The sequence below is a fragment of the Phyllostomus hastatus genome, unplaced genomic scaffold (genome assembly GCF_019186645.2).
Source record: "Phyllostomus hastatus isolate PE091 unplaced genomic scaffold, TTU_PhHast_1.1 phas_contig_62, whole genome shotgun sequence".
Taxonomy (NCBI): Eukaryota; Metazoa; Chordata; class Mammalia; order Chiroptera; family Phyllostomidae; genus Phyllostomus; species Phyllostomus hastatus.
In genome coordinates this window covers 9693567-9711364 of record NW_025333921.1, presented here as the reverse complement: position 1 = coordinate 9711364, position 17798 = coordinate 9693567, and the positions used below count along the sequence as shown (strand labels likewise).

At 38.2% G+C, this 17798-nt stretch overlaps 1 protein-coding gene across 1 annotated transcript in view; it reads right to left on the bottom strand.

Annotated features, from left to right (window-relative positions):
• FANCM (FA complementation group M) overlaps positions 1 to 17311 on the bottom strand; it is a 66624-nt gene extending 49313 nt beyond the window's left edge. The window contains exons 1-5 of the mRNA XM_045848529.1: positions 16726 to 17311; positions 16107 to 16279; positions 12867 to 12944; positions 6639 to 6797; positions 2430 to 2561 (exon numbers count right to left, since the gene is read on the bottom strand). Of these exons, the coding sequence (XP_045704485.1) occupies positions 2430 to 2561; positions 6639 to 6797; positions 12867 to 12944; positions 16107 to 16279; positions 16726 to 17242 (1059 nt within the window). The 5' untranslated portion in view covers positions 17243 to 17311. The remainder of the gene's footprint in view (positions 1 to 2429; positions 2562 to 6638; positions 6798 to 12866; positions 12945 to 16106; positions 16280 to 16725) is intronic.
• Between the last annotated feature and the right edge of the window lie 487 nt (positions 17312 to 17798).

The window sequence follows — 17798 nt, the reverse complement described above, 5'->3', positions numbered from 1 at the left end:
CATATAACACATCAGTTCATATTTTTTTTGTTTAATTCAATAGAAAACTTACATTTTAAAGAGAGCAGGTGAAGGAGGGAACTATTTATCATATACTGCTTTTTTATAGGTGAATTATTAGCAGCATGAGGTCTGTCCAGAAGGTATCCAGCCATGTAATACGAAAAAGAGAGACATGTACTGAAGACACAAGATACAGGAAACACTGTATATAGGACAATGACGCCTCAGTCCCCTTCAAAGTAGGTACCTTGGGACCTCACACAGTTCTCCCAATCACCATCAGCTGCCCTGTTGTATTTTCCTGAATCTCACTGAGGGTCTGAAATCTTCCTTTTCAGAAGTGATTTTAATTTTGGGAGCTGCCAGAAGTCATAGAGCATCAAACCTGGGCTGTAGGGGGCTGAGTCACCTGGGTGATTTGATGTTTCACCAAAAAACTCTGCACAAGACATGATGCATAAGCGGGCGTGTTGTTGTGATGAAGTTGCCAATAACCAGGTGCCCATAGCTGCGGCCTTCTGAATCATCTGAATAGTTTCCTCAGAGGAATATTCAAGCTTAACGCACAATTTGATGCAGATTTGTTATTCTACTCATTCAGTCATTTTGAATTTGATGGCCACACAGTACACATGCTCACTCAAAAGCATCTATTGCTTCCAATGACAACAGCGAAGTCATCATTGCTCACACACGTGCATTCCAGTCCACTCTCCTTGGCTGCCAGGTTGTATGAATGTCACACAAACCATTCTAGTTATATTAACAATGGTTGGACTTTTTCCGGATAGACCTCGTATATCGTTTCATTTGTCTTTCAAAAATATTTAATAAGCATCTTCTATGTGTCAACAATCAAACCAAACATTTGGTATAGAATGGAAATAAGTGAGATAGGGGCCTATCCTCACAGATATTATAGCATCAGGATAAATAATTCATCAGACTGTTTAACACTAATATTTTACACCAACTATACACACCACAATAATAAATGACACTGAGGGGACACTGTTATAAGCATATTACTTATACAAATATATTTATTCTTAATTCCTAGGAAGTAGGTACTACAGTTATGCCCATTTTACAGATGAAAAAGCTCATACAGGTGGTAAGTAATAGAGCCAGTATTTGAACCCAGGGAATTTGGCCATGTTCTTGTGCTTTTAACCTCAAGGAAAAGTGAAGTACACATTCTGTTTATGGGACCATAGAATAGGTATATCTATATAGTGAGATAGTTTTAAGACCATTGAGAATGTATTTTAATTATTTTCCTTTACTAGAGACAAAGATTATTATTCTCTGGCTCATGTTTTTACTAGCATTTAACATCAGTGATAATTATTTTAAACATTTCCATGATAGTGATAAATGCCCTACAATGGCAGCTTAATTACTTAAAGGTGTAAAATCAGCTTTCTGTAAAATATAAAATGTCAATAAAATACAGTTCAGCGGTTTTAGATTTACTGTTTAAAATGTCAATGTATCGTCAACTCCTAGTAGAAATTTTAAAACATTTATTAAAGTTTAGTGTATTAAGCCCTGGCTGGCGTAGCTCAGTGGATTGAGCGCAGGCTGTGAACCAAAGTTTCCCAGGTTCGATTCCCAGTCAGGGTACATGGCTGGGTTGCAGGCCACGGCCCCCAGCAACTGCACATTGATGTTTCTCTCTCTCTCTCCCTCCCTTCCCTCTCTAAAAATAAATAAATAAAATCTTAAAAAAAAAAAAAAGTTTAGTGTATTACACTGTAGTTGCTTAGAAAGGGTTCCTTTCCTGGTTTCCCAGACACTATGAAGTCCACATTTCTTGTGTTACATTTAGAGCTACTCCCAAGTGGTCACGCCTAGATTAACTATCGTCTCTGACTTCCTCAGTCCTTTACCTGCGGCAAATTGGTTTACTCACTGTCTTCTTACTTTCATTCATTCACCTCTGTTCTTTTGCACAAGAGTTTCTTCTCAGTTCCAAGAAAGACTCCTTTTTGTGCTTGCAAACATCTCTTGATTTTGGACCTAGGTTGATGACTATGTTCCTGCCTGGCTATTTTTTCTATGGCAATTAGAAATAAGAAGCTTACCATGATGCTTCATCCAACCTCAGCATTGACAGTTAAAACAAAATGCTATGGGACTAAAAGTTAGTTAGGACCTACCCTCTAGCATGGCCCTTGGCCTTTGCAAAAAAGAAATGAACTAAAGACCAATGCTTAATTAAAAGTTTCAGGATAAATTTATCTTAATTGAAATCATAAAATTGTATTCCTGTTCAATTTTTCAGTTTTTATGAAGTATATAAATCATATCATAATTCTTGATAAACTAATAATATATATACCAAAAAAATCATTATTTCCATTTTATCCTGGGGCTCAGTAAAAACTTAAATCTATTATGAAAATTTATTTTAAAATACCTACCACAAAATTTGCAGGTGGGTTTTTTCTAAATTGATCCCTTGCCAGAATTAGCTGGTATTTTGTTAGATTGGGGATATCCCTTCTCATCAAAAGATTCCTCTGAATCAAAGAACTGGCAAATGATTCCAAAATCTGTAAATTTCAAAGAAATTTAGTTTAATCTTTTCTTAAAGTCCTTTTTCAAATATAATCATTTTATCACATACTAACACAAGAGTTATATGTTAAACTATATATTAAAGTTTATCCTAAAATGAATTTTTAAATAAACGCAGAAAAGATCATGATAAAATTTTAAAGTAAAAATTTTAAAGTACTTGACATTTACCCCCAGTTAACATTCATGTGTGAGTAAGCACAACCATTTTTTAGGCCCAACTATAACTGAAGGACATAGGTGTTTATGTTTATTTCTTAACTCTCTCTCTTTCCTCAGCCTAAGCACAATGAAAGGATGGCCTTGGTTTCTTCACTGTTGCATCTTCAGTGCCCAGAACAAGGTCTGACACATAGGCAAATATTTGCAGACTGGTGACTAAGTCAAATGCTTTGAGTACATTTAATTTCATTTGTTGATTCATTATTTTAAGAAATACTTATTAAGCATCTATTATATATCAAGCACTGTTCTCAACACTGAGGATATTGTGGCTAAGACGAATGAAACCTCTACTTTCATAAAGTTTATATACAATGGAAGCAAGTAAAGAATAAAAAAGAAGTGTTGCAGGTTCGATTCCCAGTCAGGATACATGCCTGGGTTGCAGGCCATGACCCCTAGCAACCACACATTGATGTTTCTCTTTCTCTCTCTCTCTTTCTCCCTCCCTTCCCTCTCTAAAAATAAATAAATAAAATCTTTAAAAAAAAGAATTTATTTTAAAAAAATTTTTTAAAAGTGAAGAAAGGAAGTAGAGAATTTCAATTATGATAAATGCATTTAAGAACCTAAAATACAGTAATGTTGGAGTCTTTGAGGGGAAAGGAGTCACTATCAAATAACGTGGACAAAGACAGTCTCATTAAAAAGATAATATCCAACATCTGAATGATGAGGTGTGTCTAGAATGAGAGGATCTGAGGACAGAGCATGCCAGAGAGAGGAAACAGAAGACAAAAGGCCCTGATGAAGGAACGAGCTTAATGCCATAGTGAAGGAAAAAAGAGACCTCTGGATGAAGGTGTACTATAGTAATATATAATAAAGTAGTCAAATTTTTGCCTGATTTTTACTTCCTAAAATAGACCTATTTAGTTTTTTTGTTTTTAATCCTCACCCAAGGATATGTTTGACTTTTAGAGAGGAAAGGAGAAAGCAAGTGAAAGAGAGAGACAGAAACACTGATCAGTTGCCCCTGGTAGGCACCCCCACTGGGGATCAAACCTACAACCTAGGTATGTACCCTGCCCAGGAATCAAACCTGCAACACTTTGGTGCATGCCACAACACTCTGACTAACTGAGCCATGCAGCCAGGACCATTTTAGTATATTTTTCTTTTTCTTCCCTTCCTACTTTGCTGATCACACTGCCTAAAGAAGCACTCTCTCAGCCCTGGCTTGGTAGGTTAGCTGGTTAGAGCATTAGCCCGATATGCCAAGGTTGAGGATTCGATCCATGCCCAGGGCACATACAAGAATCAACCAATGAATGCATAATTAAGTGGAACAACAAATTGATGTTTCTTTCTCTCTTTCCCTTCCTCTCTCTCAAAATCAAATTTTTTAAAAAAAGCACTTTGAAAAATACTGACAAAATTAAATTCTTATTATAGCGATTATACAAATTACCATTTTTAAATTCCTGTAAGTAAAATAATTTTATTTTTAAAAGATTTTATTTATTTATTTTTAGAGAGAGAGAAAGAAGAGAGAAACATCAATGTATGGTTGCCTCTCATGTGCCCCCCACTTTGGATCTGGTCGACAACCCAGGCATGTGCCCTGACTGGGAACCAAACCAGAGACCCTTTGGTTTATAGGTTGACACTCAATCCATTGAGCCACACCAGGCAGGGTGTAAGTAAAATAATTTTAATCATAAGCAAATATATTAGTATTTAGGGGATGATTGTTGGAAAGACTTTGCCTTAAATGATTAATTATGCTTAGAAATTTGTTACAAATAATTTAAAGACAAAATATAAACCATATTCCTATAAAACTTCACTTTAAGAAAGATTTATTAAAGGTTAAATGATAGATGAATGTTTTGGTTATACATTCCTGTATCAAGAATTACTTCAAAACATCATAGGTCAAAACAATAATTTTATTTGCTCATGATTCTGATTCTGTGGGTAAGAATTCAAGTGATTCACTGAGACAGCCTAGGAGCTATGACACCACAAGGACAATGAGAACATCTAGTGCCTAGATCTTGGTTTCTACACAGCATTCTTCCATAAAAGGAACAAAGATTCCTTGGAAAGATGGTTGGTTCCATGGCTGGGACAAGAAAAATACCAAATGAACATAAAATATCTTGTAATGCCAGAGAGACAGGAAGTTTTCCCCCTCAACCACACTCCCCCAAAAGTACATCTTCAAGAACACACAAGCCATCTTAAAGGAGGCCCCAATGGCCAAAGCTGGTACAATCTGAGCAACAAAATTAATAATAGTACTGGATTTAACCCACACAAAAAAATATCTATTAGTCTATACTGATATAAAGAATTGAATTAATAAGAGAAGAAACAACTTCATTATTGAAGAATTCAAATTAACAAATGTAAAAGAAATAAGGGAAAGAGGGAACACTGATTAGGTAAACACTACAGAAATAGTTGTACGCAAGCACCACCATTATTATGCTAAAATTAGTGGGCAAAATATGTTGAGAACAGAATATTTTCATATTCTTAAAGTATCTCCCCTGGGGAACTCTCTAAGCTATTTTTGCAAATTTCCTGACATCCACAATTGCTGCAAATGTTAAAAATAAGAAATAAAAAAAGTCTGTCAGGGCACTGTGCTGATAGCTTGTCTCTGTACTCCTGATGGAGCTTCAGATGGCTGGGGGGTAGCTGAAAAAACCCAACGGGGGCCATATGTCTGCACCTTCAATTCTAGTTACTTATCTACTGGTTTCTTCTTCTCCCTTCTCCTCAACATGGCTAGATTGGGTTTATCACATCTATTGGTCAAAGTCAGCCACAGAGCCAGTTTAGTTTCTAGGAAAGGGAAAATGTATCATGTCTCTCAATGGGAGGAATGGCAAAGAAGCCACTTTAATCCATGACAATGAGGATATGAAAATAAAGTTTTCTCCTAGGATGGCACTAATTATTAACTACTGGAAAAACATTGTGTTACCTCAAATTCTCCCACTGAAAGTGATAACAGTGTAAGAAGTTTCTCAATAACTATAATATTCGCATTTGGACCAGATAATTCTTTATTCTTTGTTGTTGGGGGGAAGGGCAGGCTCTCCTGTCCACTGCAGAATGTTACACAGCATTCCTGGCCCTCTATAAACTAAATGCCAGTAGCAAGTCCACTCCCCATCCGCTCCAGATAAGATAACCAAAAATGTGTCAAGACATTGGCAAACGTTACCAGATGGGCAAGATTGCCTCCAGTTGATCAGGGAAAATATTGAAAATATATTTCCTTACAAAGAAATGTCTGGTTGAATCTAGGTAAGTGTTACGGGTGTGATCGTTACGTGAAAAGTCACTGAGCTGCACACTTACGTTTTAAGCACTCTGCTGTGTGTGTATATGGGAGGGTCATACTATAATTAAAAGAGTTACTTAAAAAAATACAAAATGAGCCCTGGCTGGTATAGCTCAGTGGACTGAGCGCGGGCCTGTGAACCAGAGAGTCATGGTTTGATTCCCAGGCTAGGGCACATGCCTGGGTTGCAGGCCAGGACCCCAACAGGAGAAGCAGGAGAGGCAACCACACATTGATGTTTCCCTCTCTCCTTCCCTTCCCCTCTAAAAATAAATAAAATCTTTTAAAAAATACAAAATGATATAAAGCTATTATTGACTTTAGAAATGGTATATCATTTTGTATTTCTTCTTTGTCAGTACATGTAAAGAATGGTGCTATATCCAAAAATTTTAATTTCAAATAATTTTTCAACATGTTAATTATAAACTGATAACCACATAGTCTCACAGCCAGATTCTATTAAGTACAGTAATTACATTGTCAGTTCATTTATTTGAAACACTGAACTGTGATGAGAATTGTTTACCTGTACATATGCCTTTTGGATGGCTGCAAGTTCTTCACCAAGGGGAACAACAAGCTTTTCAACTCGTCTTTCATGAGAGTATGGCAAAATATCCTGGGAATCTTCAGAACGAAGTTCTATCTGCCCAATTAGTAGGTTAGTAATAACCTGTTGCACAGCCTACAGAAAACCAATGAAATATTATTATAAATTACATTACATATTAAATATTTTACTTTGTTACCAAAAGAAATAAGATAGTAAAATTTTGAAAGAAACATTAAAAATTCACACCATTAAATGTTTATTTAAAAAACTATAAAAACCATCAGAAGTGACACAACTAGTACATGCCCGACAAGTTAATCAAATGTATTTGCACTCTCCAATAACAATGATGTATTCCATCAACCTTTTACAAAGATACAGACAACAGAAGTTTCATATCAGCAAACTAAATCCCTAAAACATTGTAACAGTAAATTTTAGAGCCAAAACTAGAATCCAGATTTCCTGATTCCTTGCAAATACTTTCCAGTGATATTTGTGGGAGACACAGAGCAGTCTTGTTACTATTAAAGAATAAAAATGCATCTTACATTTGTAAGGAATACCATAAAATCAACCTGTTAAGAATTTGAGAGTACAGGACCTATACTAAATCAAGTATTGATAAATTACCAGAATATTTTTCATTTAAATCAATATATATGATGTGAATCTATTTGTGGGAATGAATTTCATTCACCCAAATATCATAAAGGAACTTAATTGTAAAAATACAGAATAAGAGCAAAAAGATAAAACCTGTTGGCATGAACGACTATACCATTAGACTATAGTATTGACAACGTAATTAAAAACTAAAGAGGGGGAGAGGTAGGAGGTGGGACATAAGGGATAGGGAAAGAGAGGGAGAAAGAAAGACTCAATTGTAAATGTATCTAAAAATTAAGAGCTTTAAAAAAAAAAAAACTTGAAAAGCTTAATGGGCTTAGTTTCTGACAAAAAATTCCCAAGGGCAAATAATCACGTCTTAATCACCTTTGTATTCCCAATACCTGGGCCTAATAGGTACTTTACTATAGTTATAGAAAGCTCACATAAATTTAAAATCTAGAGTAAATTTGTAACCATTTTATAAACATGAGTAATACTTCAATATTTTTAATCATGCATCCATTCCAGAAAGGTCTAAGTAACTCCCACCTGCCAGGTATTGAGCTGATAACAGAGCTATAACTGAGATAGATATCATCCCTGCATTCATGTAGCTACTATTTTAGTGGATCAAAGTGTCAACAAATAAATGAACAGGCAAAGGAATCACAGATTATGATAAATATTAAGAAAATCACAAGATAGGGGAGCTGACTTTTCATAGCTTAGGGTGGATCTCTCTGAAGGGATGACAATTAAGCAGAGACTTAAAAGTTCAAGTCTCTACTAAAAGTAGGCATATTTAAACAAAGCTAGGGGAAGGAGCAGAAATAAAAATTTCAAAAAATCATCAAGGCTATGCCCAGAAAAAAGAAAGTCTTACAGATTGGCAGAGTTATCTTAGAAAGTATCCAAAGCCAATACAAAAGCTCTTTCAGAGCTACCAAACTCAGAATGTCATGGATAGCACCCAAAATCTGCATTTTTACCAGCCTCCAATAAAAGAAACCAGCACTCCCTGGGCAAATGGTTGTTTCCATGGGTAAAACAGGAAAAATACCAAATGAACATAAAATATCTTGATGCCAGAAAGTTAGGAAGTTGTGTGTGTGTGTGTGTGTGTGTGTGTGTGTGTGTGTAAGTGCTTTCTAGACCCTGGCCGGGTACCTCAGTTGATTGCAGCACCATCCCAATTTACCAAGGCTGTGTGTTCATTCCCCCATCAGAACATATACAAGAATCAACAAATGAATGAGTAAATAAGTTGAATAACAACTAATCAATGTTTCGCCCTCTCTCTCCTCTCCCTCTCTTTGTGTACAAATCAATAAATGAAAAAAAATTTTAACAAAACTAAAAAATTGTAGGGAAAAAGGTACTTTCTAATGGACACAAAAGCCATCTCACGGATATTCCAACGGTCAAAACTGGAACAATTTGAGCAACAAAATTAATGGTGGTATTGGATTATAGTCCATAAAAAAAAACCATTAGTCTACATTAACATAAAGAGCTGAACTAGGGTGAAGAAGGCAGCATAGGTAAATATGGCTCACCTCCTTGCACAACCACATCAAAATTACAGCTAAAATATAGAACTATTACTCAGAACTGTAACAAATCGAGTTGAATGGAAGTCTAACAACTATTAAATTACAGAAACTATATCCATCCAGACTGGTAGAAGGTATAGGACTGTTCCAGACACGGAATAGGCTGGTCCCACACCCAGGCATGATGGATAAAAATTCGGGAGGGATACCTTGGAAGTAAGGAGTTCCAGTCCCACACCAGGGCCCCCAGCCCAGGATTCCAGGGCCAGGAAAATAAATCCCCATAACTTCTGGCTGCAATAAACAGCAGGGACTGAGTTGGTGGAAGAAAATTCTAGAGTCCCAAGCAGTTCCTGTTAAAGAACCCACAAACGGACTTACTCAGACTCACTCCCTCTGAGCTTCAGCATCAAGGTAGCAGCTTGAAAGGCACCAGAGGCATACAGGGGGGAACTGAAGTTTCTGGCATCAAGGCAAGAGCTGGGGGACAGCTTTCTCCCAGACAAAAAGGTGGGCAGAGGCCATGGATCCTTTGTGAACCCCGCGCCCCACACAGAGCCAGCAGATAGGTGCCATATTTGAGACTCCATCAATCTGGCTAAGGCTGTTTGCCCTGCCCTAGAGGTCCTTGAGACTCTGTCCCACCTAGCTTACAGACACACCTGAAGCTGTTAACAGAGACTTTTCCATATGAATGGCTCATTTTGGCTCCTATATCACAACTCCCTAAATCCTATTAAACAAGCAACAGCAGGCCTCATAAGTCCAGTCTCAGTAAGCCCTCAGCACCCATATCTCTTGCTAAGTGGCCCCAAGCCCAGTATTAGCTACAGTCAGCCTAGATTCAAAGCTTGGTTTCCCCCAGGAATCTCCAAACCCAACATAAGTATCAACCATTTTACATTGCTTTATAGCTCAAGCAGAGTGGCCCAGGGTAAAACACAGGTGGGCGATGACCTTGACCTGCACCACCCAGGAAACCGTATAGCCTGCTCACCCAGTGGACAGCTATAGACCACAATGGAGCACCACCACGCCGCTCTTGCACAGCTGATCCTCCACGTAGACCGGAGGTTGATGGTCAGTGGACAGAGCCAGTCCTTGCACCTGACTAGCCTGGTTAAATCCCTTCCACTGACCTGCTAACAGCAACCAAGACTACAAGAGGAGGGAGCACTCAGCCACATGAAGGGCACACCTCGAATACCCGCCTTGGGTAATAAAGGAAGCTGTGCCACTGGATCCTACAGGACACTTACTACGTTAGACCACACTACCAAGATAAGGAGTCACAGCAGTTCTACCCAATACATAGAAACAAACACAAGGAGGCTGCCAAAATGAGGAGACAAAGAAACATGGTCCAAATGAAAAAATGGATCAAAACTCCAGAAAAAGAACTAAACAAAAGGGAGATAAGCAATCTATCAGGTGCAGAGTTCAAAACACTGGTTATAAGGATGCTCAAGGAACTTAGTGAAGACATCAAAAGGATAAAAAAAAATCTAGTCAGAAACAAAGGCTACATTGATTGAAATAAAGAATAATTTACAGGAAGTCCTGGCTTGTGTGGCTCAGTGGATTGAGCACTGGCATAAGAACAAAAGGGTCACTGGTTTAATTCCCAGTCAGGCACATGCCAGGTCACCAGTAGGGGGTGCATGAGAGGCAACCACACACTAATGTTTCTCTGCCTCTTTGTCTCCCTCCCTTCCCCTCTGTCTAAAAATAAATAAAATTTTTAAATTAAAAAAAGAATAATTTACAGGAAACAACAGTAGAGTGAATGAAGCCAAGAATCAAATCAATTATTTGGAACATAAGGAACCAAAAAACGATCAATCAGAACAAGAAGAAAAAGGAATGTAACATAACGAGGATAGTGTAAGCAGCCTCTGGGACAACTCCAAGCGCTCCAACATTCACATTATAGGGGTGCCAGAAGGAGAAGAGGAAGAGCAAGAAATTGGGGATCTATTTGAAAGAATAAGGAAAGAAAACTTCCTTAACTTGGTGAAAGAAATAGATGTGCAAGTCCAAGAAACACAGAGAGTCCCAAACAACATGCATGCAAAGAGGCCCACTCCAAGACACATCATAATTAAAATGCCAAAGATTAAAGATAAAGAGAGAATCTTGAAGATCAAAACTATGAACAATAAAATGGCAATAAATACAAATCTATCAACAATTGAATCTAAAAAACACACTAAGCAAGCAAGAAGAAGAGAGACAGAATCATGGATATGGAGAGGGTTTGGGTGGTTGTCATATGGGAGGAGGGTGTGGGGCAAAGGATGAAGAGGTGAGAGGTACAAACAAGTAGTTACAGAATAGCCACAGGGATGTAAAGTACAGTACAGGAAACGGACTAGCCAAAGAACTTACACACACGACCCATGGACATGAACAATAGTGTGGGGATTGCCTGAGGGAGTAGGGGATGCTGGGTGGAGGGGTACATAGGGGTAAAAACTGGACAACAGTAATACCATAATCAATAAAATATAATTTTTTAAAAACTTACCTTGTTGCTAAAAGGTACTATGTATTTAGGCCTAAGATGATTGCATTTGTACTAAACATGTACAGACTTATTCTTCCTGTCATTATTCCCTAACTACACAGTAAAACAACTAATTCCATAGCATTTACATTGTATTGGGTATTATAAGTAATCCAGAGATGATGAAAAGTATATAGGAGAATGTGTGTATGACATTTTATGTAAGACACTTGAGCATCTGTGGATTGTGGTATCCATGGGGTCCTGGAACAAATCTCTTGAAGATACAAGGAATGACTGTAATTTCACAATGGAGAAATTGGCACCTTCAAAAAATCATAATTGACAGCACCAACAATAAGGCATATCAACACCATGTATTCTCTAATAAAATGTGCTGAGAGAGACAGCTCTTCTGGAGTATCCTTGCCAAAAACTCTACTCACAAGAAAATATCAGCCAAACATAAACTGAGGGATATTCTGCAAAATAACTGGTATCCACCCTGCAAGAACAGCATGAAAAACAAAACAAGGTCACAGAAGACCAAAAAAGACAGAGGAACTATCACAGTAAGAAGGGCCCAGGAAACGTGACAACTAAATGCAATGTGGGATCCTGAACTGGAACCTGGAACAGAAAAGAACACTGGCAGGAAGAATGGCAAAATTCAAATGAGGTCTTCAGATTAATTACTAGTATTGCACCAATGTTAATTTCCTGCTTTTGATAATTTTACCATGGTTATATAATATGTTAACATTAGAGAAAGTTAAGCAAAGGATACACAGATACTTCAATTTTTACAAATATTCTGAAAGTCTGAATTTATTTCAAAATAAAACTTAAAAAAAACTTTTTAAAAAAGACTTTATTATCTTTAGAGAAAGTGGAAGGGAGGGAGAAAGAGAGGGAGAGAAACATCAATGTGTGGATGCCTGTTGTGCGGCCCCAACTGGGGACCTGGTCTGCAACCCAGGCATGTGCCCTTGACTGGGAATCGAACCAGGGATCTTTTGGTCTGCAGGCTGGCACTCAATCCACTGAGCCACATCAGCCAGAGCTAAAAGAAAACTTTTAAAGAAAACAGTATAATTTAACGAACAGCTTTAGGTGACTCTCATGCACACTTAAGTCTGAAAACTACTAATGTAGAAAAACCCCTGCAAACACAAGGGAGGCATGCTACAGAAAATGTTGGAGTCCTAAACTCAAAGTAAATACTATAGTGGAAAACTTCCCTGGCTGTTGTGGCTCAGTGGATTGAGTGCCAGTCTGTTAGGCAAAGGATCACCAGTCTGATTCCCAGTCAGGGCACATGCCTGGGTTGCAGGCCAGATCCCCAGTAGGGGTTGTTTCAGAGGCACCCATACATGGATGTTTCTCTCCCTCTCTTTCTCCCTCCCTTCCCCTTTCTAAAAATAAATAAATAAAATCTTTTTTAAAAAAAGAAAAAAGAAAACTGATCCAGCCACTTACAACAGTTCTTATTTTTGTAACTGTTAATAAATGGAAAAACATTTTACTTACCTTTATATCACTACCTGGTGTGGCACTAAGAGCCAATATTCTAAAGTGATTTGTATATTTGACTAGTTCTCTTACAACCTTAAAAAAAGAAAAAAAGTTCCTTGATTTCATACATCCATTACAAAAATAACAATGATTCTGTTAAATAAACCAATATATTTGGTACATTATCATTATTCCTTTATTTAGAATACTGATGGTCTAGTGGATGGAACTATCATTAGTTATATCCAGAGAGCAAATAATTTAGGTTTATAGTCTACACCATTAAAAAAAGACTTCAGGGTTTCTTCTATATATATAAGCTACGACATCAGGCCTAACAGTGGCAAATGGAAGAAGAGAAAGTGCACTCTCCATTGCTTAGACCACAATCCAGCCTTACAGCATACTCATATGCACACTTACCAGATTCAGATACATCATAACATAAAAATAGGAAAAAATTAAATACTAATGTAAAAGGAGATTTGAAATGAAAAAAAAATTGTTTTAGGATTTTAAGAAGTTAGATTGTATTAGAAGGCTCACAATTTTTCAATTAAGTTTATTCATAAAAGAATAAGGTTAATTGGGAGTTATTTTAAAAGTTTAACTTTCCTTTTAAATCTTAAAACGTTTTCTCAGTGGCACCAAAGTATCCGTCTAAGCTCTCCAGTTTAAGTTCTACACCACTTCCAATATGATTAATACTGGATAATTTGGCAGATTCACATATGCCCCTTTGCACAAGTCCTCAATACAAGACAAAACAACCGCTAAGTAAAATGGGGTGCAGAAACAGCTCTTAAGACCCCAGTTTCCCACTAGCTATGGAAACAGTAAAATTAGATTATTTAAAACTACTCTAATTTCAACCCATGTCAAGGATGAATTCAATGAGACTCACACTAAATCTTAATTAATATTCAAAAAATATTAATTCTGGAGGATTTTTAAAAAGCTTTTATTTATTTTTAGAGAGAGGGGAAGGGAGAAAGAGAGGGAAAGACATCAATGTGTGGTTGCCTCTCACATGCCCCCTACTGGGGACCTGGCCCGCAACCCGGGCATGTGCCCTGTGGGAATCGAACCATTGACCTTTTAGTTCAAAGGCTGGCACTCAGCCCAATGAGCCACACCAGCCAGGGCTATATGTAATTCTGGAGCTTTTTTTTAAACATTATACCTAATGAATATAAAGATACAACATTATACTTAATGGAGACTTAAATAGAATTGTTCTAATTAAAAACTGATGTAAGACAAAATGTCCCTAGTACCTGACTTTTTCCAGAAGGGATTCTCAAGCGTTTTGTAGAAGAGGAAATAGTGTTATGTTTGAAATCCTGGAAGCTACGTTCTTCATGGAGCTGTTGGAACCTATACCTGGAACATTCAATGTAGCATAAACTCTCAGGGATATTGGGTAGTAATGGAGTAAATGCATGTCTCATTGTACTCAATAAAAGCATAAGCCTTGTAATTGAAACAAGAAATCACCTAATGCCTAGAAATTTCTTGAAAATAAATGAGTTGCCTGGCTAGTGTGGCTAAGTGGACTGAACATAGGCTACAAGCCAAAGAGTTGCCAGTTCAACTCCTGGTCAGGGATAGCCTGGGTTGTGGGCCAGGTCCCCATGTGGGGGCATGCAAGGGGCAACTGATTGATGTTTCTTTGCACATCACTATTTTTCTTTTTCTTTCTTTTTTCTTTTTTTATTTTTAGAGAGGGAAGGGAGGGAGAAAGAGAGCGAGAAAGAGAAACATCAATATGCGCTTGCTGGGGGCTGTGGCCTGCAACCCAGGCATGTGCCCTGACTGGGAATCGAACCTGAGACACTTTGGTTCGCAGCCCATGCTCAATCCACTGAGCTATGCCAGCCAGGGCTTAGATCACTATTTTTCTCCCTCTCTTTCTTCCTCCCTTCCCCTCTTTCTAAAAATAAATAAATAAAATATTTTAAAATAAAGAGAAGGAAAATAAATGAGTTAAAGTTGCTAAATATAAGCTAAATCTACAAAATGAATTCCACAGTAGAATAAAAATTTGTACATGCTCCTGAAGCAGAAACCTTAACATAGTTGGGAATTAATTTAATGTGGAAAAATACAAATGAATAGAAAAATATATCCATTTCTTGGCTAGGATCAACTCTAAGAAAGATGACATTTTCCAGAAGATAATACAGAGATATAATACAATGATACTTAAAAGGTTCCCAAGGAAACAGCTTTATAAATTCACAAAATGACAGTGAAATTCATCCATTTGCACTAAATGAAATCAATGTTCCTTTCTATCCTTATCTGATACCCTCCCTAGTATCACCAACATTATAGTTTTAAGTATCTACCTCCTACATGCTGGTGATTTCCAAATCTGTTATCTCCAGCTCAGAATTGTCCAGTGAGATCCACACTTCCATCACCTACTGCCTAGTATACATCTACAGCTAGATTCTCATAGACACCTCAAATTCAACAATCTAAAATGGCACTATCTTTCCTATCTTTCCATAATACCCCAAATCTTCTCTGCTTCCAGAACTCTTCATCTTGACTAGTAACACCAACATCCTCACAATCTTCCAATAGTCAAATAACTGGGAGTCATCCTAAATTCCTCCTATCCCTCATTTCACACACTGCCTTTAGCTTTCTCTCCTCTACTCCTTTTTAAATCTTAGGTATCTTCCAGCTAAACATTTTTTGAGTCTCCACCACCTAGATCCCTTACACTCTACAAAGAGCATTTGAATTGGTAAGCACAAAATACAAATGCCTTCATGACCTGGTTGTAAAGCACCTTACCAGCCCATAGCTCACCTCTTCACCTTTGTCCTTCGTATTCCTGTAGTACTTAACTGGAAGGCACTGTTAGGTGTGTTGTATACATTATGTGATTTAATCCTTAAAACACCCTTAACAGTTAAGTATTACTTTACCTACCTGCCAACAAGTGACACTGCATATCCACTACCAATTTTGGGATTACCTTAGTTCCAAAACTCCACCCATACCCTGCTGTGAATCACTACCTCAATAATGACTAAGCTTTCATCATCTACATCTGACACTAATGGCTTTGTTAACCATTTTTTTTAAAAGATAGCAGATCACAATCTGTTCTAAGATAGTAGTAGATAAGGCCTTTCATAATAACTTCATCAATCAATAACATCCATCATTAATAATTATTCCCCAAAATACTCTATAACAATGTTTACACTAAAAAATTACTTTTAAATGAAATATTACCTGGCAATAAGCATAGTTCCCAAGAGCTTTATGAGCTTCATCAATAACTAGACACTTTATTTCAGCAGCAGGACAAGCTCCTCTAGAAAGATCATTTACCATGACTTGAGGTGTAAGAAAAATGACTCTCTTATTGCACCATATTTCCTTCCTGGTGGAAGCTTGAGTAGATCCTGCAAATAAAAATGACACTGGGTAACAGATGGGGTATATATACACAGTAGCTTCAAAATGCTCTAACTAGCTACAGGGATTCTCTGAAGACTGAGTCAAGCAATCCTATTTATTAGGGCTGGACTTGCTACATGTACAGGAGTACCTCAGAGACATAGCACGTTCGGCTCCAGACCACGGTAATAAAGGGAGTGGTAATCTTTTAGCTGGTGGAGGCTCTTGCTTTCAATTTGTAAAAAAGTGAAACATCTGTGAAGCACAAATCTAAATGCAATGAAACGTATGCCTGCAGATGATGTTTTAGGGGAGAAGATGCAAAACGAAGATATGATCTGGGGACTATTCCACATGGGTCAGGAATTTCTTTGGCTCAGTTTCCAACAGAATGTGTCCTTTGTCCCACCCAGCTCTTTAATTTCAAATTAGCCCACTCTTTCTGAAATACCTGTCATTTCGGCCATGTGGGACTGCGGGATACCCATCACTCGGTAGCAAGCCTCAATCTGCTGTGTCACCAAAGGTTTCGTGGGGGCCATGAAGACTACCTTGCCAGACGGGAACCAGCGGTAGAAATTGTACATGACCACGGCGGCAATAAAGGTCTTTCCCAACCCGGTGGGCAGACACACCAGCGTGTTGCAGAACAGAGCGGCCCGGGAGATGTGCAGCTGGTAGTCCCGCACTGGGCAATTAGTAGGATAAATCCATAGGGCGCCCGCTGAGGTGCAGAACCCGCCATTCTCTAGATTCAGCTGCCGCTCTGCTTCGTACACAGCAACCAGGAACACGTCGTCGTCCGACTCCGGCGGTGAGTCTGCAGCCTCTGCGGCGGCAGAAAAACACGCCCCGGGGCTGCCGGGGCTGTGAGGTCGCTCAGTTCTAGAGCTGCAAACCGGAGCCCCAGAGGATCGGAAGAGGCTTGCGCCCCATGTCTGGAAAAGCGTTCTTTGCCGTCCGCTCATTAAGCCTACGACCACCAAGGGCTTCTCTCAGACGCCAGCAGCTGCTGCAGCTGAACTGCCACCCATTCGATCTCCATCTGTTACCTCCGCAAAGAACAGTGGAACCAGAGGGCGGGACTGAGGTCAGTTTAGCCACTTGAAAATGCCGCCACCGAGTTTACGTTAGGAATATGATTGGGTGGCTTCCCGGAAACCCTCCCCTGCCCTCCAGAAGAGGCAGGCACATTGTTTTGGAGTTACTCTAAATTTGGTCCCCTATTCGGATTTTTATAGACTCTAAGTTTGAGTTCCTTTTCCAATGACTACATGTCAGGGCGTCATTGCTAAAGTCAAAACGCTTAAAATAATAAAAGTAAGTAATCTTGAGATCCCCAGAACAACAGATACCCATATTTTTGTGAACTTAACGTTATTGATCATCTAATGTGCTTTATTATTTGTTGGTTGTGTTTTTAAATGGGAAGATTAGGTGAAACCCGAAATTGTTTAGATTGAATTAAATAGCTTATTTTTCTGTCCAGGCTGAGAAAACAAAATGTCAGTTCTCTTTTTTACA